Below are 23568 nucleotides of genomic sequence, written 5' to 3' on the forward strand. Positions count from 1 at the left end.
GGATATTGATGGGGAAAAGAAAACAGACATGTTTAGGGGACTGATATTTATGAGTTGGTGCAGATCCAAATAACAGTCGGCGAATAATAATGCAGAATTCATGGGCTCAGATTATTTTTAATAGAAATATTTTCAGTTCATTTTACAGGTGTTTGTCGACATCTAGTGGCAGAAATAAAACATCGCCCCTTAAAACAGACCTATCGCGTCACTTCCAGTCTACTTCCTGTTTATTTTCTCCGTCCAGCACCTCATAGAATGAAACATTTCAGCTGCGGTCTGTGTCGTGAAAGGTAAGAAGAAGACTTGTGTAGTTTCACGCGTGATTTTGCGTAGAAAACACCGCGTTCATTCACGAGGCTAGCAGCGGCCAATTAGCATGTGGCTAGTATTCGTTTAGCCGTGTGGTTAGCAGGCTAGCCTCCAAACATCACGCTCGAGAGGTGTCATCATTTAAATAAGCTTATACGTAAATCTAAAATGTGTCTGTCCATGAATACGGTTGCTGGGAAACCGCTGGGAAGCTCGCTAACATTTGACGGTGCAGTAAACGCGAGGGACACAATTCAGAAGCTATGGCAGCTAACTAGTCCTTATCATTTCAACAGAGTTTTCGTCTTAGCTAACACGTGCTAGCTGGATGTGGCTCTCGGGGCTGATCAAGGTGTATTTGTCGCATGTCGCAGCGCAGCCTTGCTCTCGATCACATCCGCCAGCCACGTCTCTGTGAACCTGGTGGCTCCGGGCGTGTGCACCAGCGTGTTGGACTCCACCAAGAAGCCCACTTCCACGGGCTGATCCCGGGCTTCCACCTTAGACGCGCACATGACGAAGAAGACTGAAGCCGTCCCCTGGATCGGCCTCCCTGCAGTCGGGCCGCTGAAGCGGGCCTGGTAGTGGTGGAAGGTGTGATGCTGCTCCTCGGTCGTGCAGAGGAAATACAGGCTGTGGAGCCAGTGGGGCGGCAGCTCCCAGGTTCGGATGTACTCCCCGACCTGTCTCTCCCCCTCGTCGACCGTGAAGTCCTCGCTCGACACCCAGTCCACACGCCTCGTCACAGGGCTTCCCTCCTGGTCCCCGGTGACAGTGCGTCTCTTCAGAAGGATTTTCACAAGCTGAGCCGACTCCGCTGTGAGACTCACATCGGATTGCGATGCGAGGTTTTCCATATTTAGATCCAGCAACTTATTTCTGATCTGTTCTGTGGAAGCTGTTGTCACCATCCGTTTTTGTTGCTAGGCGTTTCTATGGTTACCAAGGCATCCGATGGAGCCCTCTGTTGGTTTTATTTTCACTTGCACTGTAAAAAAAGAGAGCCAGCTGTTTTGTTTTTATGTCATGATGAGAAAAACTGGATTTACTGAAACACCGTGTGCACCTGCAGTGTGATGCAGCATGTTAGATGAGAGACCACATTAAAAGACAGCAGTGCATAAGTGAGGTTGTGTAAGGAGGTAAAAGACCAGTAAAGGCCTTATTGATAAATTAAACCCAGTGTGTTTCCAGTAGGGGCAAGCTCAAATCGTGGCAGCGGTAGCTCGTAGAGGCACTTACGCTGTCAACAGAAACTGCCACCTACATGTAAAGGCAGCTGCCTTTGATGAGACATCGTTCGAAAGTAGCTGCCTCTGTTGCCACACTGTTTGGCATCTGCCTCTGTTGCCACACAGCTGCCTTTCTCCAAGGACTCTTAGTTAAATACACTAACATCCATAAGAACAAATTAGACTCATTGTTAGCTAACCCTTTTTAAATGCAGTTCAAAAAACACAATTACTAAGCAATATGGTTACACAATACTAAAGAGAAAAAAGGAACATCTTTACCTTGATCTTTAGGGAAACCAGTGTGGGTAGCCCAAGGGCTCAGCTACATTATGGGCTCACTAGTTAACTTCTTTTTCCATGGAGACTGGATTTCTTTGGCTTTTACGAGGAGCGGGTCAGGAATATGGCCCTTCGGACCAACAACCCAACCCATGTTGCTCTGTTCCAAATCATCTTTTCCTCCTCAGGTGCTCAACATACCAGCACAGACATTACAGGGCAAGTCTCTGCTCCATCTAGAGCTTGGCACATAAACAAAAACACTTACTCTCAAATGCCTATCTGCCATGTGGAATATTTGATTTAATTATCACTTTTAGCTCGACACAACTGAACATCTCTTTTTATTGTGTTATTGTTTTTATTGATCATGCATGTTTTGTCTTCTTTTACGTGCCCTAAACCAAATTGCCTTCGGTATAGTTGTATTGTAACTATGGAACAAGCAATATTCATAATTACCTTCCAAACTGATTTTACACTGTAAACCTCTTCTTGTTCCCAGTGAGCAAACGCATGTCTCGGATCAGGTCCACGCTGGACAGCGTAACCAAGGCAGTAGGCAGCACCGACCTCATCTCCAAGTTCTCCCGCTTCAAGCCTGGTGGCGCCGTAGTCTGTAGCACCCATGCAGAAAAACCCGAACCCGTTATGAAAGAGCAGGACGGAGGTGAGAAGAACACAGCAGAGGAAGAGTTGGACAAGCAAAGTCACCAAGTCATAGAAAATCCTTTTGTTGCCACCAATAAGTCCACATCCGGTTTAGCTTCAGCGGCTAAAGTGTCTGCCCCAGGCTCGTCCACCACTGTGGCAAAACAAACTACGCAGCTGTTTCACCCGACAGCTCTTTCAACCAACATGGACGAGACCTACAACACTCTGGCTCAGCACATCAATAATTACTTTGGCACCAACACAGAGGGAGAAGATGTAGAGAACAGGCCTCTGCAGCAGGACAGAGGAGGCGATGTTCCCGTCTCCGAGCCTGTTCCTCGGAGAACAGGGGAACAGACTCTTATTTTGTCTCCAGTGGCGGAGGCAAAGAATATTGAAGCAGCAACTACCTCTCCATCAGATAAGTACAGTCCACCAGTGGGGGTGCACTCCTCTGACACCCCTGCAACAGAAAACATAGCTCAGCCCATCCCGGTGCCAACTACCTCTGCTAAAAAGGGCTTCACCCGCTACCTGTCCTACCCTCGGCCCAGTGTTCAGGCTTTTGTTGGCAATTACATTGCACCACTGGTCCCAAAATTTAGAAGTGACTCCAAGAGCGCTGCAGCTGAGAAAGACAAGGCTGCGGCGGTCGCTGTGGGAGAGCCCGCTGGTGAGAAAAGAGAGGAGAAGACAAATGAAGAGGGGAAAACGGAGGAAAGGAAGCAACAGCTGTTGACACAAAGGCAGAAGGTAAGAGGCATTGATGCTGAGAAGAGTCCAAAGTGGTAAAAACATCAGCAATATCAAAATGCTTTCAAAAGGCTCGTAGGTAAATAAGCGAGGCCTCTTAAGTATAGACAAGTAAAATGTGTTGGAGGCCTTATATTTATAAGATGTCTATTTTTTGTTCATGCTGTGTATTTGTCATGCAGATAATCGCCAGGGTAAGTGTAGACAACAGGACCAGAGCTCTGGTGAAAGGCCTGCTGAGGGTCACGGACGTCAAACTCCTTACTAGTCGCGTGGAGGAACTCAGCCATCATCTCCGGGAGTTCCCGGAGACACGAGGTGTAGCCATCAAGGTTAGTGAGAGTTTTGTGAGATGGGTTGCACAGTCCTTAAATGTTTGTACAAAGTTGGAAATGTAGTTGACACCATGTTTGTCCTTTAGGCGAGCGCGATGCCCTGCCTGCTGCGATTGCGCCAGGCCAGAGACCTTCCTCTCCAGTCTGCTGTGAGAGAAGCTCTGGCTCTGGTCGGCTACACAGAACCAGTCAAAGGCAGAGGAATCAGAGTCCTGGCCATAGATGGAGGAGGGACCAGGTACAGCTTCTGAGACACTCCCCATCTAAATCTAATTTACAAACAAACACTCTACAGATTAATATTAAATGACACAACCTTCCTTTGCAATTGTTACTGTGGCTACAGAAAAGAGATGCTGACCATAATTTGCAGTGTGTGCACCACTGAAATTATTAAAGCAAGACTATGCAATTTTTTAACCTTACCCTGAACGTCTGTTCTCTCTCTGAAACTTTGGTGAGGGGGTACGATCTCCTGTGCGCAGTATTGACTGAAAGTTGGAGCTTAAATTGCCTGAATAAGATCAAGGAAGTTCAAGAGTAACTGAACAGTGGATCAGTTAAAAAGAGATATCTCAGATATTTAGTGAGAACATTTTTATAATATCAAAAACAGAGTTTTGATGCATTTGTTACAGCAGCAGCTCTTCTGGTTCAGGAAGCAGGGGATCATGGGTAATATCCACTGTTTCAGTTCAGTGAGTGGGACTAGGCTTTATTTCTTCTGGACATGAAAACCACTTAATCGCTTGGACCAACAAAATGAATCATCACATATGTCTGCAGAGGGCGCTATTGCTCAATGAAATTTACAGGCTTGCTTAAAACTAATGGGGTTCTATTGCACCAGAGAAAAATACAAAACAATCTCCACATGTTTATTAGTTCTAATACAATCATTTTTTTTTTTTTACAGGGGACTGTTGGCACTTCAAACTCTACGTAAATTGCAGGAGCTGACCGGGAAACCAGTCCACCAGCTCTTCGACTACATCTGTGGAGTCAGCACAGGTAAACTGGCACTGCTTAGTAATCTGTTGACTTTAATTATTTTAATGTCTTTGATTCCACATGTGATTTAATGTGAACTTCCCTTTGTACCAAATTTCTTCTTCTTTCCTTTAGGTGCCATCTTGGCCTTCATGTTAGGCATTTATCAAATCCCCTTAGACGAGTGTGAGGAGATGTACAGGAAGTTGGGCTCGGATGTGTTCAAGCAGAACGTAATCGTTGGAACCGTCAAGATGGGCTGGAGCCATGCTTTCTACGACAGTGAAATCTGGGAACACATCCTCAAGTTAGTCTGCAGGACTTGTTTTTCATGTCATGACATCTCCTCCCTGCTGCTCAAAATAAGTCATTCAAATAGCTGCATGCTGGGGTAGTTTAAATTCTGCTTTTTGTGTAATAAATGTTTGTGTTTTCTCCAGGGAACGGATGGGTGAGGGGTGTATGATTGAGAGTGCCAGGGACCCAGACTGCCCAAAAGTAAATCACAACTGTTTATCTTTACACTGTTCAGACAAATACTAAATTTGTGCATGGTTTAATTTTGTTTGTTTATATTTTATAGACATTCAAAGACACCCATTATATTTCAGGTGTTAAAATTAGATGTAAAAATGTATATGACTTGGCACAGTTTTTTTTAAATACAATCTTTTTTGTCCACCAGGTGTCAGCAGTGAGCACCATTGTGAACAGGGGTTTACCTCTGAAGGCCTATGTGTTCAGGAACTACAGACTCATGCCCGGAGTGAGGTCCCACTACCCTGGAGACTGCAAACACAAAATGTGGCAGGCCATCAGGGCCTCGTCCGCTGCTCCAGGCTACTTCCAGGAATATGTCCTGGGAAAAGACCTTCACCAGGTACGACACGAAGCAGAGAACTCTGGGAGAGGCGTTCACCTTTTTCAGGGATGTTAAGTTACATTAATTAAAATAGAAGAGGTTGCAGAATGGATAAAAAGCAGAGCAGCAACATCATTGCAAGTGGTCTGAAATGACCATGTTGGTCACCATGGTGATCTGAGAAGTCAAATCTCTTGAAATCTTTGCAATCAATATTCTTCTTCACAATGTGGCCGTGTCTTTGAAAAGACTGGTGCCAAGGACAGAGAGCCCCTGTCTGTCTGATGTTGTCAGAAATAGATAAAAGTTTAATATTTGATTTTAGTTGGACAGTTTTAGTTTAAAGTAGCGGTTCTCTGTATAATGAGAACACAGAGTATTATATAATTATTTTTGCTGTTGAGTCACAGAGATGGACTATAAACTGTATATAAAGATGGACGCCATGACAGCTCCCCAAAAGTGTATTTTTTGCTACCTGGTGGCTCGCTGCAGTATAGGCCATGAATCCTGCCTCCTCCATGTTAGTTAATGGGAGATGGACCAAACAAAGAGGTAGGAAAAAAAGTTTTTTGTCATTTTAATCAAAATGATAGTGTTCATTTTTCCAGTAAGTTTCTTTTTTAATTAGTTGTTGATGGGGGCGGGGGGGGAGGCAGTCAGATTGACTGCTGAGACTGGTTCACAATTGGCCAAGCGTGCGTATCCTCGGGACCTCGATACAGTGGCTCAATCCCCCGATGGCTACTGCGCAGACTCTGGCTCCAAATATGCAAGATGGGGGCGATAGAGACACGTCTTCCATGTTTATGTACAGTCTATGAGTTGGACAGGAAGAGGGAAGCTGAGGTTTTGGTCAGAGAATGGTAGATTAGGGTTAAATCAGTGGTCAGTGAATGACAACCAGGCTGCTGCTGTTCCTGTACTGTTGCAGTGATTACAAGTTATTCTGGACAAAAGTGTCTGAAGTAATAAAGCACTTTACTTGTGACCACTATGATCTTTATATACCTCTTGGGTTTGCCTTTCGGGAGCTGCTCACACAGTCGGTTTAATGTGTTATTTGATAAAGTTCGATTATTAGGTCAGATATCTTTAGATGGTCTTTATGAGCAGCAATTATCCTCAAGGCTTAGCTTCATTTTGATAACCTACTTAGACAAAATTAGCTTTATCCCTACTTCTTACCAGTATTACTCTCCCCTGCCATTTCCTAAGGCCAGAAGACGGCGCATAACTCGGTTTAATCAATAACAGAACCTTAATCTCTAATCCCACTCTGCATATTTACCTACCTTAGCTACGATTCTCCTGAATCAGATTTAAAAGAAATGACCCAAGAGTTTTTTTTGCCAATATCTCCATTTCCTTGTATGATATGTGCTGGCATCTCTGCATAAAGTGTCTGTTTTCCGTCATTTTTCCTGCAGACTCGGGGATGACAGCATGGAATGGAAATATGGGGCATGAATGAGTCGTGTGTGTGCGTGTGTTGTTATCCAGATTCCTCTTTTTATCGTCAGTTTGAGCAACCGTCGCCACCGGTCTCACTCCTACTCTAGTTTTCAGCACTAGCCTCGGTATTTCTCAGGAGAAAATTTCCCATGCATGGCACCAAAAATACATACATACATACACACAGCGAAGAAAAACATAGAGCTCGACAGCATGAATTTGGAAGTAAAAATCGTTTTCTAAATGGAGATTTTTAACTATCAGCCGAAAACTATGTAACCATCCAAGCTACACTTACCACAAGATGAAATGATCCCAGAGGACAAAGACAAAAGCATGAATCCAAAATACGTTTCTCAGAGCTAAATATTAAACCTATGCAGGTATTTGTAACTGCGTGATTTAGCATTTAATTCATAAAAACAGACATTTTCCAACACTTTTTGCCCAGAGGAAATAGTGGATTAAAGTTTGTTTTATGTATTTCTCCTGCCCACCCACCCCCCCCCCCCCATGGGGCATTGAAACAACCTTTACCCCAGCTCCGCTCTGCAGCGTCAGACCTCTTGTGTGCCACACTCTCCATCTCCGCTAATCCTCGCCAAAAGCACTTCAGCGGTTGGAGAAGTTCCAGCGCAGAACTAGGGGGAAAGACTGAGAGGAGTGTTTAGCTCTAAATCAGTTCCCGGGCATCTATTCAGCCTGATTGTGCCTCTTTCTCTTCGTTGTCGGCATCGTTTAGGTCAGAAACACTGTTCGGTGAAAACGACGGCACGTGACCAATTAAAAAAGCGAGCAAATAATTAATGGTAAGCGTCTAAATTGAATCAGTCAGGATTAGAATGGGAAAATGCAATATCATGTTTCGCTCAAGCTGAGTCGCAGCTATTATATTCATTATATAGGTCAATCCTGGTCCAAATCCCCCCCCCCCCCCCCCCCCCCCCCCAAAAAAGAGGTCTTTTAGCTGCTGATTCACGTTTTTCTAACTTGTTTACTCCTGAATAAACAGAGCTGTTTGCCAGCGCAGCACATCTCTGGCCCCTGGAGTTTCTTTTCCTCCGGCCTGAAGCTGTGTAGCTCAGGGACAGTGTGTCCTCTTCACCTCATTTGTCCCCTGCAGGCTGTCACAACCAATATATTCAAACCAGAGGCGCATGTCACATATGCAATGTTCCCTTTTATGCGATGATGTGAGTAAACGTATTTTAAGTGAAGAGATGCTGAAGGTGTGTCTCTGTTCGTCTTCAGGATGGAGGACTTCTGATTAACAACCCCACAGCGTTGGCCATCCACGAGTGCAAGTGTCTGTGGCCAAACACGCCTCTGCAGTGCGTGTTGTCTCTGGGCACCGGACGCCACGAGACGGCGGGCAAGAACAACACGACCTACACAAGCCTGAAGACCAAGCTGTCCCACGTCATCAGCAGCGCCACAGATACAGAGGGTAGGACCACAATATGTAACAATTCTATATTTAAAATGTCTAAAGTCAACTACACCTATGTTATATATTATTGTGTACTTACATAATCCAAAATGTTTCCAACAATGTTTAATTCGAGAAATCGACTTTTATTCATGGTAACAGGATGTTTCTTTTTTTGGCCTTTGAAATTCTGTTATATCTGCTTTACCCGTCTCTGCTGTAACTTCTGTGGTACAGAAAAATACACTGCGGGCCAGTTAGCCATTTTTGCTTTCACTGGTTGTATTGGTCACTTCACGCAACGTGAATACAACAACTCCCATGATCACTGCTTCGGGATCTCAGACTAGAGCTGTGTCTCAATTTCGGGCCTAATCCCTTGGAGGATGCATTTGAAGACCACTTGCATCAGAGCAGCAGGACTTAGCTGTGCCATATCGAAGGCTTTGTTAAATGCGGCCTTCCATTCCCGGCCCATCCTATCCCCGGATTCATTAGGCGAACCGGTTTTCAAAGAGGCAAAGGTGCCGGCAAGCGTCGAGACATCCAATGCTTCTACTCAACCAAACAGCTAACGATACACATGTTAACCAGGCAGCTTTAAGTCTTTAATTGTTGTTCTCATAGAAAGACACCTAGAGGCTGAAGTTATGTATTCTATGTTTAAGACCAATAATGAACATTTAAAAATTGCCTGTGGTTAGTGTCGGATTTTGACAGCTTTAAAACCCCCCTTGCATCCTGGTTGCAGAGGTGCACACCATGCTGGACGCCCTCCTGCCCCCGGACACCTACTTCCGCTTCAACCCCTACATGAGCGAGGACATCCCGTTGAACGAGAGCCGCATCGAGAAGCTGAACTTCCTCAAGGAAGAGGGCGAGCGCTACCTGGAGAAAAACGAGGCCAAGCTGAGGAAGGCGGCGAGCGTGCTCAGCCAGGAGAAGGGCGCCATCCAGAGGCTGGCAGAGTGGGCCAAGCTGAAAGCCGACATGTACGAGGGTCTGCCCTTCATCTCCAAGCTGTAGTTGTTAGCCTGGCAACAGAAACACCACAAAAAAGAGTTTTTAAGGTAAGAGGACCCTGAGTGTAAAAACACTACCAATAAATAAAAGGGCCCGAACTGGATTTATTATTTTTTTATTCCAATGGGAATCAAAAATGAAATGTGTAAATATTCATGGTTTCACCTTCATTTACCAAACACTAAAAGATGATTATTCATAAACAATAAAGACGGTAGTAATAATAATATTGTGAAAATAACTTAAAAAGAGGTAATTTATTGTTTGTAAGATAGAATTTCTGGGACAAATGCAGCAGGTTGGGGCTGGTGCATGATCCAACCACATTTATTGTTGTTGAAAACTTTATGCCAATTTTGTAAAGACTGATGTTCTTTTTCATTTCCTGTAATTTAACACATGATTGCACAGTAAGAACAGAAACGTGACTGCCTGTTTCTTTACACTGTACAGAAGAAAGACCTCATGCACTTTTGAAAATGTAAATACTATTTGAAATAATATTGATTTTACGAGTGTTATTGTTAGGAATGGAGATTAAGATGGAAGAAATGCATTATTCTGTATTTACACCCACACTGAAATCTGCTAACATAATAAACTATTAGAATATAATCCGTGTCATCCTCGTGTTACAAATCTAATCTGTAGATTAATATGTTAGTTAGTGTAATTTCTATTTAGCCTGAATTCCTCAGCCCTGGTTTTTGATGCCACACCCTTTTATAAATTTGACACATGTTCTAAAAAAAGATTCTTCCCTTCCTCATTAATTTGTGGAATGCAAAAAAAAAAAGTGTCATGAAATAATAAAACTTGATTTCAAATGCAATGACAAACTCTGTTCTTTTGACCTCTGAACTCGGAAGGATTTCTTTAAAAGTCCACATGTATAAAAATGTGAGGGATGATAATATAATTTAATATTTGATTTTGCTCATCTTTTATCTGCTTTTACGTTCTGCTGCTTCCTTCTTCACACAATCACACATCCCAAAGCGCTCATCAATAGAGTTGCCACATAGGAATGCCAAGTGTCTTCCTATGATGAATTGCCCCCCCCCCCTCAATTGCACACAATGATTTTCTGCTTTATTGTTTTGATCCCACTGAAGATCAAACTGGAATTCCGTCCCTTCATTCCACTAAGTCACACGTCGTTGCCCCAATCAACGTGAACAATATGCCACAATGACTCTCGCCCACAAATCACCACGACACATGTCAGAAGAAACACAAAACAATATGTCGAGTATTTCACTTGACTGGTCCCTCGCTCCTGTCAGTCTTACAACTGGTTTGACTGAGAGATTGATGGACCAGGCTTTTTTCCGCCCACCAATGCCAGCAGGAGCTTCACTCGGTCAGCGGCCAGTGTTTGTGTTACCTACATTTTGTTTTGCCCTCATTGGGTCTTTTTAGTGAGTAAACTGAGACTGAGGGGTCAGATCGCTAAAATCAATCTGTTGCAGTGTGACTGGAAATATTTCTTTATAATTCTTAGATGAAGATGTGTGAGAGTCTTTTAAATTTACTGTTACCATGTTTAAGAGACTGATGGGACTCAAAAACCATTAGTAAAACACAATGCACCAGGTAGCCAATGAATTCATCAAAAAGGTCACCATTTAAAATGCATTAGTCATAGAAACTGATTATATACGATGTTTATTAGAATGACCAATTGATCAGTTCGCTGTTCAAAATTGAATGAAATGAGACTTCTCCAAACCAACTTAACAATCCAGAAAAGATGTGCGTTCACGTTTTAAATCCACCAAAGAAGTTCTACATATTTGGTTTTACTTGTGTTTTCTTTTTGATATAATACAATGTATCTAAAACTGCTGTGTATAGTGCTAAACCTGAGTCATTGAGCCGGCAATTAAATTAATCCATGAAATTGCTTTGGACATATCTCACTTTTTGGCAAATTAAGTAATTAATCACAATGTTTATGGTTAGGGGTTCAGGTGAAGTGTCAAGCCTCAATTACGTTTCCTTGTAAGGGTTTGATAACGGCACCGTGGGAATATTTGCAAAATATAAATCCTCTCTAATACTCTTACTCTCTAATATTGGTTTCGGCCCCCAAAAATCCACACCGGTTGGACTTTTAACGTTCATGTAGAATTTAAAACCTCGCCACAGACGTGAGGTTTCGTGAGACTCCAAAAGTATCATTTAACCCTCCCGTCAGACTGTGTCTCTGACGAGCGCAGTCGAGACGGACAAATGAGGTGAGCAGAAGATAAACACTCTGGCGATGTTCATCCTGGTTCCCATGAGTGTGATGCAGGCCAAAGTGTGGAGGTTAAGTGAAGCCTGTCAGACTGTGCTTACATGAAGGAGTGACGAATACGTATACATATAGAGAGAGCGATACCGGAGATAGTTTGTGCCGCTGCGTTATTAGTTGCTTGTTGTGGCAGGAGCTGTCCGTCTCCTCCTCCTCCTCCTCCTCAGAATTAGATAGTCTGGTCTCACGGTGTTCCCTAGCAACCATTATAGTTCCCTTCTCGTTTATAATCTTCCTGATGTATGTGAGCCAACATTTGCCTAAATTTATCCCTGATCTGGTAGACGTGTTACACAATTGACCTAAAAAAAGTGATCACATTTAACTTTCCTATCGAGCGCTGTGTTCTTGTTTTCGTTTGTTTTCGAGCTCCCGCAGTTGGCACACACACAAACACCATCAGCCTAACGTGTGTCATCTTCGTACACAAACACTAAAGCACACGAGGAGAGGTCCACACAAGTTGCCATACCTTGTTTCTGTCAATACTTTGCTTTAATTTTCTCATATCTGTGCCCGACCTCAATGTGATGGGTTGCAGCTGCAAATATGTAAACACGGTTACATAAGAAGAGCCATCGAACAAGTCATTGCAACCAAGGAAAAAGTCCCTCAGGGGTTAGAAGTGTGTGTGTGCGTGTGTGTGAGAGAGACGCTCACTCAGGAATAAAAATGAAGGAGAAGGAACTGATTCATACGTCTCCATCTGTCACTGCAGAGGAGAAAATCACGCAGAGGGCTCAAGGAGGATTCACATATAATGAAATCCTTACTGATCCCCCCCCCCCCAGTCCTCTTGCCCGGGTCATACCAGGAGAAGTCATGCGTGAGTTTGCAACATCCCGAGTTAGGAAGGCTGTTGTGTAAACAATAACAGTATCTGGTTGCTATCAGAGAGGCAATGTCTCGCCATGATAAACCCCAGCCTGTATGAACTGGTTTTAAAGTACACAGCTCCCCAGAGACGCTTCGGAGTGGATCCTAAAGATATAAACTCTTGCTGGAGCATGACGAGGGTTTTTACGCAGGGTCTTTTAAATTGTGCTTTTAGTAAAAATGTGGGGATGAGAGAGACAGAAGACTCACTGTTTCTGAAAATATGTCCAAAGCGCCGGGGAGTGTTTCACACTCCACAGCGGCATGTTGGTAATGTCACGGTGCCAGAAAAACATCTGTCTGTCGTCACGTCAAGGAATTGAAAAGCAACGGCTGAGGAGTTTGCACAGTGGTGTGGTTCTCCGCAGGTCCCTGCCAGTCGGTTAGCGAGAGGACACACACACCCTATTTGTCTAACTGCCCTGCATGGATGTCTGTGTCCTCTATTGCAACGTCTGTGCATCATCTTGCACATGCATGTACAGATTGTATCAATACTGCCTATACTTTAAAGGTCGGGTTGGTAAGTTGATTCTGCTGATAGCCAGTGATAAATAAAGTTGTCTGGAAAAAATATATAAAAGCCGGTGTCTGTAGCCCACCGCCAATCATTTCACCGCCGAAGCTGAGACAATGGCCAGAAGTTAACGAGCCAATCAGGGAAAAGTTGGCTTCTTGCATGTTCGTTTGTTTTTCGGGGGCCGAACTTTGACGGGAAGGCGGGTTTGGGATGATTCGGTTTCGGCTCTTGCTTACTTTTCCAGGATTACCAACCCTATCACCAACTGTTAATAGTTATATTTGGCTCTGTGTGTTTTCCCATCATCTTGCACATACATGCACAGAAACCCCAACACATTGTTTATCTGGTGTGAAAGAGCACGTGTGATGACCAGAGCTCCATCGCCCAGCTTTGTTTTGGCCTTGTCACCATTACTCGCAGCAAACGCCACATGGCTCACTTGTGAACGCTCCTGCCCCTCGGCCTGGATGAGTGTTACTACATGCATTCATCATGTGAAGAAGCAGTGCGCGTTTTTCTCACGGTGAGCTCCAAGCCCTAAAAGCCCGGCACACACATTTTTGACGCTTGACATTTTTCACCGAAATGAATGGTGGAAAATGTGCGGCTGCAGTGTAAACACAAGCGTGTGAGTCCTGGCAGACGAGGAGAGTGGAAACAGCGTGTTGATGGCTTGATGTGTGGATGACAACGTGTGTGTAGACATGCCCGGTCTGTCGCAGGTTGTGAGTGATGTGGGGTGAGGGGGCGCTGACACACGGCTGACATGTGAGAGGAAGGGTCTGCAGTTCACAACGGGACGGAGTCAGGTGTTTGGCGAAGAAGCCCCCGACTCTTCGACATTGGGAAACGTTTAGATCAGATGTTACCTCTCAGGTAGGTAACATTTAGCAAAATGAAAAGGTTTGTGGAAGCATCACCATCACATTTCTTGTGTTTATCAAGTTCAGATGTGCAATGCTCTTATTTACATTACATCTACAACAGGCAATAACAAATAAGAGAGATTTAGCTAATTCTCAATAAAACATATCAGCAAATCAAAGGATAACGTATTGGTTTTATATATGTACAAGTACAAATACAAGTGTAAATACAAAAGAAAAAGCTACACTGACAAACTACGCTCCAGGCAACTTTATTTTGAAACATGTTGACAGTGTTGTGCAGGGTTATTGTTTATTTCAGTGGGTGCAGGTGGACCTGCTGCAACTCATCTAAACACCCCCCCCCCTTTTTCTTCCTGCACTGGATTGGAAGCACACACAGATAGTGGGTGGAAAAGAAAGAGGTCTCACTCTGATGTGTTTTTTTCGAACCCACTACAAGTAGCTTAATATATTGGAGAGACAAGAGCAGGAACCAATGGTTGACTAATTGAATTAAAGCAGAACTGTTGTGTTAATTGATTTTTTTAAACCAAATTTCAAGCAAAAATGTTAAACATTCACTGTTTCGTGCATTTGTTGCTCTTTATCACTCATATCATATATTTGGCTTTTGAATTGTTAAAATGAAACAAGAGTTTGAACATCGATATTCTTCATTGATCAAGATTATTATATGTATATTAATTAATAAAGAAACAAAAGTGAGTTGCAGCCCTAGTCGTTGTCTTCTCATTATAACAAAGATGGAAACTATTTCTAACAAAGATCGATGACATGATGGCTCCCAAAGTGAAGCCAAAGCGTCTCGATCACCACCTGGTGGCTGGCTGTGGTATCGATCACGAATCCTTCATGTTAGCAGACGGTACATGGACCTAATTACACGTTAAATTTTTTTTTTCAAAGATAGTTTCTGTCATTTTAGATATTTCTTATCACACTGATATGTGTGTTTTCCCTTTTCCGGTAAGTTTGTTTTAATTAGTTATTTAATCTTATTTTTAAAAAAAGGATGAACATCTACGCAGACTCTGACTCCATATGCAGAAGATGGCGGCATATGACCCGACTATACTTTGGCTTCAATTGTGAAAAGTGAGAGGAAGTGGAGATATGTCGTCCGTCTCCGTCTATGTCAGGAACAATTAGACAAGAATCCACTAGTTCAAGCATTCATTGCTTTTCTTGCACATATATTTTCATATAGGGCTACGATATCTTATCATTTTCATATCTTTGGCTTTTGTATAATTTCTTAAAGTAAAACAACAAACTATGCTTCTGTGACTTGTCAATCAATGAATCTGAAATTGAATCAATAACTAAAATAACAGGCACATCTGTTGCAGAGTCCTTTCAGTGGAACAAAGATGGAAGCAGGGTATTACTATGGTCTTCACTCCAAATTAATCCCATGCGTTAATGCCACATGCATGCAAGCTATTAACCCCCCCCCACCCACCCCATGCGCATGCGCTCTGACTCCGCCCACGGTGGCGCAGTCCTCTCCCGCTGCAGAGTGTGCGCTCTTCACCGGGGCATAGACGATCTCGGGCCGGAGCTGGTTTTGACAGCAGCGGGGAGCTGGTGAGGAGGAGAGCCGAGGATCCGTGTGGACCACAGCTTGCTGCTGCAGCGGCTGAGGGGGACGGACACACACATACACGCACACACACACCGGGCACGGCCCCTCAAGACACGCACATACACACGCCTCATCATTCTCTACAGCATCAACACACACACCCTCACACACACATTCAGTGCTGCTGCTGCTGCTGGGGGAGGAAACAGGAGCCGGTTTGCAGACGGTGAGTTTGATCTTTTCTCTTTGTAAAGATGGAGGGATCAGATGTTTTTAATCCTCAGTCATGATGTGTGGTTTGAGGATAATGCTGCAGTGCACGAGTGTGAAATCGGTGCGGTTTTTTTTCCTTCACCGCGGCCGCCCGGTGGTGGTGGTGATGATGATGATGGTGACCAGGTGCAAATAAAGCAGCAACATGGAGGCGCCTGTCGCGTTTTCCTTCTATTTTCCTTTGATCTCGCTGAGCGTCAAACGCGTTGGGAGCACTGCAGCCTGAGCGCTCCCTCCACCGCACTGCATCCCGAGGAGCGAGCATCGGGGCAGAGCAATGTGTTGTGTGCTGATGCATTGGATTGGGTTTGTTCAGTTGCAGCAGCAGCAGCAGCAGGGTTATTGTTGCTGGTGCCGGCCGGTGCAGGCTGGCAGGCCCCTCGGCTCAGAGGATCGCTGGATGTCTGCCGGTGATGAAGCAGCTCCTTCTCAAGTGGAACAGACTTGCAGGCAGGTTGAGAGGAAAACCTGCTGCAGGGCCTTGTTTTCACATATTCAGATTCAGATATGTAGATAGGCCAGTCAGCAGGTGTCTATTGATTAGCGGGGGGGGTGCAGCAGCAGCTTCTTTTTTTTTTTATTGTTATTGATCAACATCTCATTGATTGTTGCATAAAATAAAACTCAGGGAGGAAAATTGTGTTTTTCTTTCCATTCAAATGTTGCCAAACCCTGAAAAAGCTGTTTGTCATCGAGGGGAAAACAACCATGTCTCTAGATGAATGGCTTTATCTGTTACCTCTTTAATACATGTTAGAGAATACGTGAAATGCCGGGGTCACAATCAAAAACAACATAAGACACTATCCATGTAACATAAGAATGTAAAAAAACATAGGAAAAAGGAGCAGTGTTAAAAACCTAAAAATCTTATTGGGGATGTGTATTTTAGATATTTAATATTGTTCAAATGATAATTTCAATCCAAATTGTAAATTAATTAAAATCCCAATTATCAGTATTTGCAGTCAAGAGTAGAGTCAAGGCAGTTATTTGATAAATTGATTAATGAAACAAACGACAAATCTTGTCATGACGGTGAGAGGGACAATTTTCCAATTTTTGCACATTTTAGACCAAATTACACCATTTTGAGTATCCATGCACACTGATATCCACCCATTCAGCTCACAATAAGAATGTGATGCAAAGTAACTGGAAATGAGGTCACATATGATGCCATCTACACCTAGTTTCCCAAACTAGGTGTTGGGACTCCTAAGATGAGTTCCAGAAATACAAATACAATTTTAAAAACATCACATTTAACCTTTACGCTGGTGACCTGTCCAGTATGTACCCCATCTCTCTCCCAATGTCAGCTGGGATTGGCTCCAGATAAAAGTGTCACAAAAGCTTTAAAAAATACTAACCATTCAAATAATCGCCAGCCGTCTGGTTTTCTTTGTCTCCACATGAGCCCTGAGGTGATAACAGATTAGTGACAGCATTGGTTACAGCAGGTTAATTTACAGCACCACAGGAAACATTGCTACATGAGCATGCAGGTGGTTTATTTTATGTTTTTGTGAACTGGCTCAACATCCTTGGGGATAATGGGGGTCGCAAGGATCTGGCACAGTTATTTTGGAGGTTGAAAACGCTTGGGAACCCCTGATCAGTTTAGTGGAATACTTTGTGTGCGTGTAGGTGAATGTGTGTGTGTGTGAGGGAATATAGTGGGTAAACGCTCCCACATTGTGATTTTAATGAAATGTTAAATGCATAGTTGCATTGTCCTGTGTAGCTCGTAGTTTAATTCCCATTGGGCCCACATGTCACTGTGATAGAATAGTGATACAAACTGCCTTGTGTTGTATTATTTGCAGTGTAGCCAGCTTCCCACCTGACAAAGGGACAGTGAGTAGGAAGAGTCAATATGATGGAATGACAGTGTTATTGTGCGTTACTTTATGCAGTGATAATATTTGCAGTCAGCATCTGCTGCTGTTGTAACACAATGTGATGAGTTCAGTGTGAGCCTCATCCATCATTGCAAATAATTAGACCTTACATTATTTATCGTTCACGGATATATTCCATGCAATCCTGCGTAACACAGAACACATCTGTACTACATCTGGAAAGCTGCTGTTGCGCGGCGCGAACCTCGAGCTGCACGAGAATATATCAGCCCGTTAACCTACATTTTTGAAAGTAGCTGTCAGCGTTTCGTACCTTGTTCTTTAGTTTTCAGGAACACAGCGAGAGCCGAGACGAGACAGTCCACCCATCTCGCCGGCTCCCTCTGATTTCTATCTGTTCCTGTCTGAGACACATTCAACCTTTAGATGATGTGTGGACCGTCTGCCACAGAGAAACCAATTATAACGAGACATCAAAAGGGCAGGGCAGTAAAACAATATCAATGATTATCGCAATGTAATTTTCATTAATAGCAATATAACAATTGTTTGATGCACAAGGAGGAGGTATAACACATAATTGATCAACCTCAGATTTGTAAAATGTCCATAAAGAAGAGTTTAAAACCACCGACCTCACCCAGGAGTGAAAATCTGTGTCTGAACCTAGAATTATAGATTTTACACAAATGCAACTTTGGCTAATATGTGAAGCTGTAACTATTCAGAAATAAGCAGCGCTCCAAACCTGAACAGGCTTTATTAACTGAAGACATGTTGACTCATCACAGTGAGAAAAACACAGGTGAAAACATTGGATCATGGCTGAATATTACACCTGTGCTGCTCCTGACAAGTCAAAGGCCCCGTCTACCCTGATGCAGATATTCTGCAAAACAAACTTGTTCCTCTGTGTTGGGTCTCGTCCACATGCAAACCGTCAATAAAAAGGCCGCACTTAGAGAGCTCACGATGTTTATCTGGTGTTTGACAGATTTCCGAGGTTGACTTTATCGCCACCTACTGGCCCTGCATGCATGCTTTTAGCCTTTGAGTGGTGCAGCAGTGTGGAGAAGGCCTACGTGTCTGCTGTAATAAAAAGCATATTATTCAATAACCCTAATGTAACAAATTGTATCCAATTTTTAAAAAAAAGAGCTAATCTTTGAAATAAATGACACTCCAGTAATTTACACTTTAACAAGCCAAGTGATCAGGATTTAAAATATATGCGAGGAGTCATTTTCTCAAATACATACAATTTTTTAAAGAAATAATTTACAACCATGTCATGCTGTGGCATGTCATGTCATGGCAGCCACCTCGACTGCTGCTGTTGCAATGACTCGAGTGTCCTGTGACGACTCCACAGACTGTCGGTGCAGGGCTAGCGCCGAGCCATTACTCACGCCGGATGCGGTGTCATCGTCACTCTCCCACTTATCCACGGCCCATTAGACACGAGTCAGGTGATGGAGCTCATGGCCGCTTTAGGTGCATTCTCTCTCTGCCCACTGTCGCCTGAAGTGAGGGCACAGTTTTAAGATAAGTGCTGTTTGGGGATCAGGGGTTGAAGTCATCTCTTGTGCCTTATCGCCCCTTTAACTTCTTTAAGGCTGTTTTCAGACATGTAATGAAGTGGAATGAATTAAAAAAAGCGGAGCCATACGCGTAGAAGACATCTACAAAGATGTCAACTTGGACAGACAATGAGATTCAAGAGCTTTTGGCAATAAGGGCTGACGCCAACGACGTGCAGCAAACAAAAGCTGTAAATTTCTGCAAATCCTCTAAATATAATCCGCTTTCAAAATGTTTCAATATTTTCTAAGTAATTTTTACTGCAGATGCTGTGTAGCATCTTTAATGTGAGAAAAATCAGTTTGCACATCTGCATTCATCCAGTTACATAATGTTATTTATTTATCTTACTGTGCATACTACACTGCTCACATATGGTTTGGATTCTCAATCTCATCGTCGCTCTGCTTCGGGCACAACAAGGAAACAACGCGCTTTTATTTAGACTCATCCCCAGAGGTCGGGAAGCTCACTCCCTACAACCGCCAGTGAAGTATGCAGGTGCATGAATTAATGAAACCACAACAGGAGCATTCTCCATATGTAGATTTATAAACTCCTGCCGGACATCTGGTCATTTTCAGACATGAACTCCAGAAAATGAACTCTAGACACGTATCTAGTTCACGTCTGGAGAAAACAGTTTGGAGTTTGTCTTTCTTTCCTCTGTGCATGTCTGAAAGCTGCTAATGAGACCACAGCGAAAGCCTCATGCTTCAGGGTCAACAGCCTCAGCAACCTCACTGTACCCCCCCAAACCCCTGACTCCCAGCTGGACATGTTTCTTCTGCGGTTTTTCTTGAAGGTGCGGGGACACATTAAATTAACATGGATGGCTGGACGATTGATGAATTGGAAAACGGGGGAGAGTTAAAGCTGAGGCTGCAGTGTGACATTCTGCTGCTGCCGGCTGATTCCTCAGAAAGCAGATGCTGTTGTTCTACCACAGAAGACAGATGGTTTTTTGTTATGGTGGTTTTTTTTTTTCTCTTGGAGATGATATTATTGCTTAAAGATAGAAAAGACCCAGTTTTTGGCACAATGAAGCGAGATGAGACGTCTTGTGTTAGTCGCACAGATTTTATTTCAACATGACAGTTTAATCTCTCCATCATACTGCTACAGCTAATTGAATATGAGTCATGGACGGTTATTTAAATGATTTGGTTTTTTTGCGGGTTTTTGAAAAAACATTCAATTTGAATACGTAATTTTGGACTCTCTGAAGTTTAATTTTGTATTTTTTGGTGATTCAGAAAATAATTGTCATAGGAATTATCTATAATAAAATAACCTTTTGGATAGTGTGTGCTGTCTTGATGGGAGAAAAGGAAAGGAAAGCACAGGAAATAAGGGTAATGGTAAAACAGGAAAATGAGAGAAGTAAATGAGTGAAAGGTGAGGGAAGGAGAGGGTAAGGATAGAGAAGAGGGAAGTAAATAAACAGAAAACTAGATACAGAAAGGAAAGGAAATGAAAGCGGTAGAGGATAAAGAGAGGAAAGAAGGAGAGGGTAAGGATAGACAATAGGAAAGTAAAGGAAAGAAGAGAAGCGGAGTGTAAGTATAAAAGAAAGGGGGATGAGGGAAAGGAGAGGGATGGAAAGATTAGAAGAGGGGATAAAGGGACTGATTAGAGCTATAGGAAAGAAAAGGGAAGGGAAGGAGGGGAGGGGAGTGAAGGACAGGAAAGTGGAGTGAACGCAAAGGGGAAAAGAAGAGGGAGAGGAAAGAGCAGAGCTTGGGAAGAGAAGAGGGGAAAAATGAAAGCACAATGTTGGAGTGAAGACTAGTGGAATGAGTTAGGAGGAGAGAACACACCTATAAGGAAGCTTAGTTACACCTTTATTCATCTAATATCCGGCTTTTCTTTTTGATTATAACATCACCTGTATGTTTGCGTGAACGTAGGCTGTTTGTAAAGATAGACGACATGGAGCCCGATTGTTTCAGTCGCCCCCTGTTGGCTGGCTGCAGTATAGGTCACAAATCCACCTCCTCCATGTTAGCAAATGGACCAAACTAGAATGCACGTCACATACGTATTTCTCATTTTCTCTCATTTGAGGTGGCTTTGTAAGTTTTAAGTTTTTCCGTAAAATATGGTTTTAATCAGTTGTTTGTATATATTCTATATATTTAAGTTTGCCTGACTGTGATTGGGGGGCGTAACACCGCTTCAGACTGGGCAAACTGATCTGACAGAGGGTGACGTTTGACTATTTGCCAACATGCATATGGTCTTATCCTGTACATCCTCTTTTTCTATAGGGAAACAAAGGAGGAATGTTCAAATCCCAGTGGTGGGAGCTTAACTCGTTGTACAGTAAGGCTTAAAAATAATATTCCCCCCCATCCGCCTCAATCTTTGTCACAGCTCTAACATGATTAGTGAGGATTTAGGTCAAAGAAGCCATTAAAGAGCTGCTCTTATCACACACGCATCCGATTGGTTCAAGGCGCCAGTGTCACATGACGGATGTGAACCAACGAGCTTTAACAACGATTACTAAAGATGTTTTTACAGCATGAAATTGAACCTGGCAGCTATGATTGACTTTTTAAAAACTTTGTATGCTGAGGAGTTGCTTATTTTGTCAAAAAAAAAAAGAAATTATGGAAATTAGTTTGATGGGAAATTTATCTTTTGCTGTCAAACAGGTTTTGTGATGTGTTGCACTAAAAGCCTTTTCACTGGCCAGAAGCTGAAGATGTTCATACAAGGGCTGGACCATACTGGGCAAAAATAAGAATCACGATTTTCTTGCCAAGAATTGAGATCACTACTTTCTCTCATGATTTTTCCAAATAAATGTTTATTGGACTCATGTAACGGCAAAAGGAAACGATAAAAAGTATGATTGTGCCCATTTGTATTATATACCTGACATTTTCTTGGCCTTTTACATCTTCAGTCTTCTTGCTCTTTGTGGTGACGTCTATAATATCAATTCGTGTCAGGATCAGAGTAACACAAACTCAGTACAGCTTAGATGATCTGCATCGTGCTTGGCTTTGGTTCAGATGCAAAAAACTGAATATCTATTGGGTTTCCGGTCGGGCTGAGTTTTCTCCTGGCTTGAGACTGAAAAACTCTTCTCCGCTTTCTTTCACTCGCTCCATTTCCCTGTCAGGTCTGTGCTGCTTGGCGTCATGTGGGCCAACGCTGCATTGTCACTGGTTGAGGGAGAAAGCAGGAGCGCTTGTATTGATACAGCTGAGGTCCCTAATTAAAATGCAGCAGAATGGTCGTCAGTTAGGAACGAGATTGCATATGGTTGTGAATCGAGATCACAACTTTAATACGACTTATCACGCAGCCCTAGTTCATACTACACCTAACTGGTCGTTGAAAGATTGGTGTCATTGGGTATTTATCGTATTGAGTATATCGGTAACATTAGTAATTCAACAAAACGTAACGAGTATGACCCCGTTTGCACTCGGGATATTTTGTATTGTGCGTCTGCTCATCATCAACATGTGCATGGTGTGGGAAAAGTGGCTCCAGTTCAATGGAGCCTACTCGTCTGACCCCCGAGAGAGGGCTCTTTCTGGGGCTGGCCCACCTTCAACCAGAGCCCTCCGCTCGCACTGAAAGAACCCTGTTGTTGGAAAAAGAAACTGTCCAGCGAGCAGATGAGGACGGACGGACAACAGAAGCAGTACTCTGTGTGGAAAGTCATCAATCTGCCCAAGATGTGTCTGCTCGCTGATAAACCACTTACAGGCAGATGTTTATGGGCCTTGAAGATTGAATGTGAGATACAACATCCGCCTTGTTAATCGTGTTTTAATTTGCGGGTTTTATTCCAACTTGTAATTTTTATTTGAACTGTGTGATCCACATGCTCACATGTCCCCGCTGTGTGCTGCAGGGGAAACGGAAACCCCCGCATGGAACAACTCAGATCTTTCATTGTCGACACTGTAACACACAATAAAAGCCTTTTTATTCGCAACTATACTACACATTTCACATTTGAGCAGTTATATCATTAAAAGATAATAACATTGAGCTGCTAAAGAGACATGTTAATGATGCATGTTACTTACGATCCCATTAAATACACAGCTTCCAAATGTTACAATTTTGGAATATAAATTTCAGGCAAATTCTTTTTTTCTAGCCAATTCAAGAAATACTTATTCAAAGCAATGACATTCTTATTTCCTTATGAATCTACCAAGTGCTGTCAATAATTTACAGTTTTACAGTAATTTGGGGAAATGTAAGACACCGGTAAACATCTTATTATATTGGACGACACAATAAGATGTGTAGTTCGTCTTTTTATAGTCTACCTATGGTTAGGAGATAATGGAAAAAACGAAACAAGTTTGTTTGTT

At 43.0% G+C, this 23568-nt stretch overlaps 2 protein-coding genes across 19 annotated transcripts in view; both read left to right on the forward strand.

Annotated features, from left to right (window-relative positions):
• The first annotated feature begins 16 nt into the window (after positions 1-16).
• pnpla8 (patatin-like phospholipase domain containing 8) lies at positions 17-10136 on the forward strand. Of its 2 annotated transcripts, none has more exons than XM_034577657.1 (10): positions 17-293; positions 2332-3233; positions 3416-3565; positions 3655-3806; positions 4485-4579; positions 4694-4865; positions 4999-5056; positions 5244-5438; positions 8127-8322; positions 9056-10136. In XM_034577657.1, exons 2-10 carry the CDS (start codon positions 2343-2345, stop codon positions 9328-9330), a joined length of 2184 nt encoding a protein of 727 aa, XP_034433548.1. In that variant the 5' UTR covers positions 17-293; positions 2332-2342; the 3' UTR covers positions 9331-10136. The 2 variants fall into 2 exon arrangements, with proteins under 2 accessions (XP_034433548.1, XP_034433547.1); XM_034577656.1 differs by lacking the exon at positions 17-293 and adding an exon at positions 475-1086 and having other exon boundaries at positions 9056-10116.
• A 5302-nt stretch (positions 10137-15438) lies between these two features.
• The window catches only part of nrcama (neuronal cell adhesion molecule a), a 51241-nt gene continuing 43111 nt past the window's right edge, over positions 15439-23568 (forward strand). For 8 of the 17 annotated variants that reach the window (XM_034577637.1, XM_034577647.1, XM_034577641.1 and 5 more), the window contains exon 1: positions 15439-15726. The gene's annotated coding sequence lies outside the window, so the exon portion shown is untranslated. The remainder of the gene's footprint in view (positions 15727-23568) is intronic. The other 9 variants (XM_034577639.1, XM_034577643.1, XM_034577644.1 and 6 more) reach the window with 2 other exon arrangements.

This window comes from Hippoglossus hippoglossus, chromosome 23 (assembly GCF_009819705.1).
Source record: "Hippoglossus hippoglossus isolate fHipHip1 chromosome 23, fHipHip1.pri, whole genome shotgun sequence".
Lineage (NCBI taxonomy): Eukaryota > Metazoa > Chordata > Actinopteri > Pleuronectiformes > Pleuronectidae > Hippoglossus > Hippoglossus hippoglossus.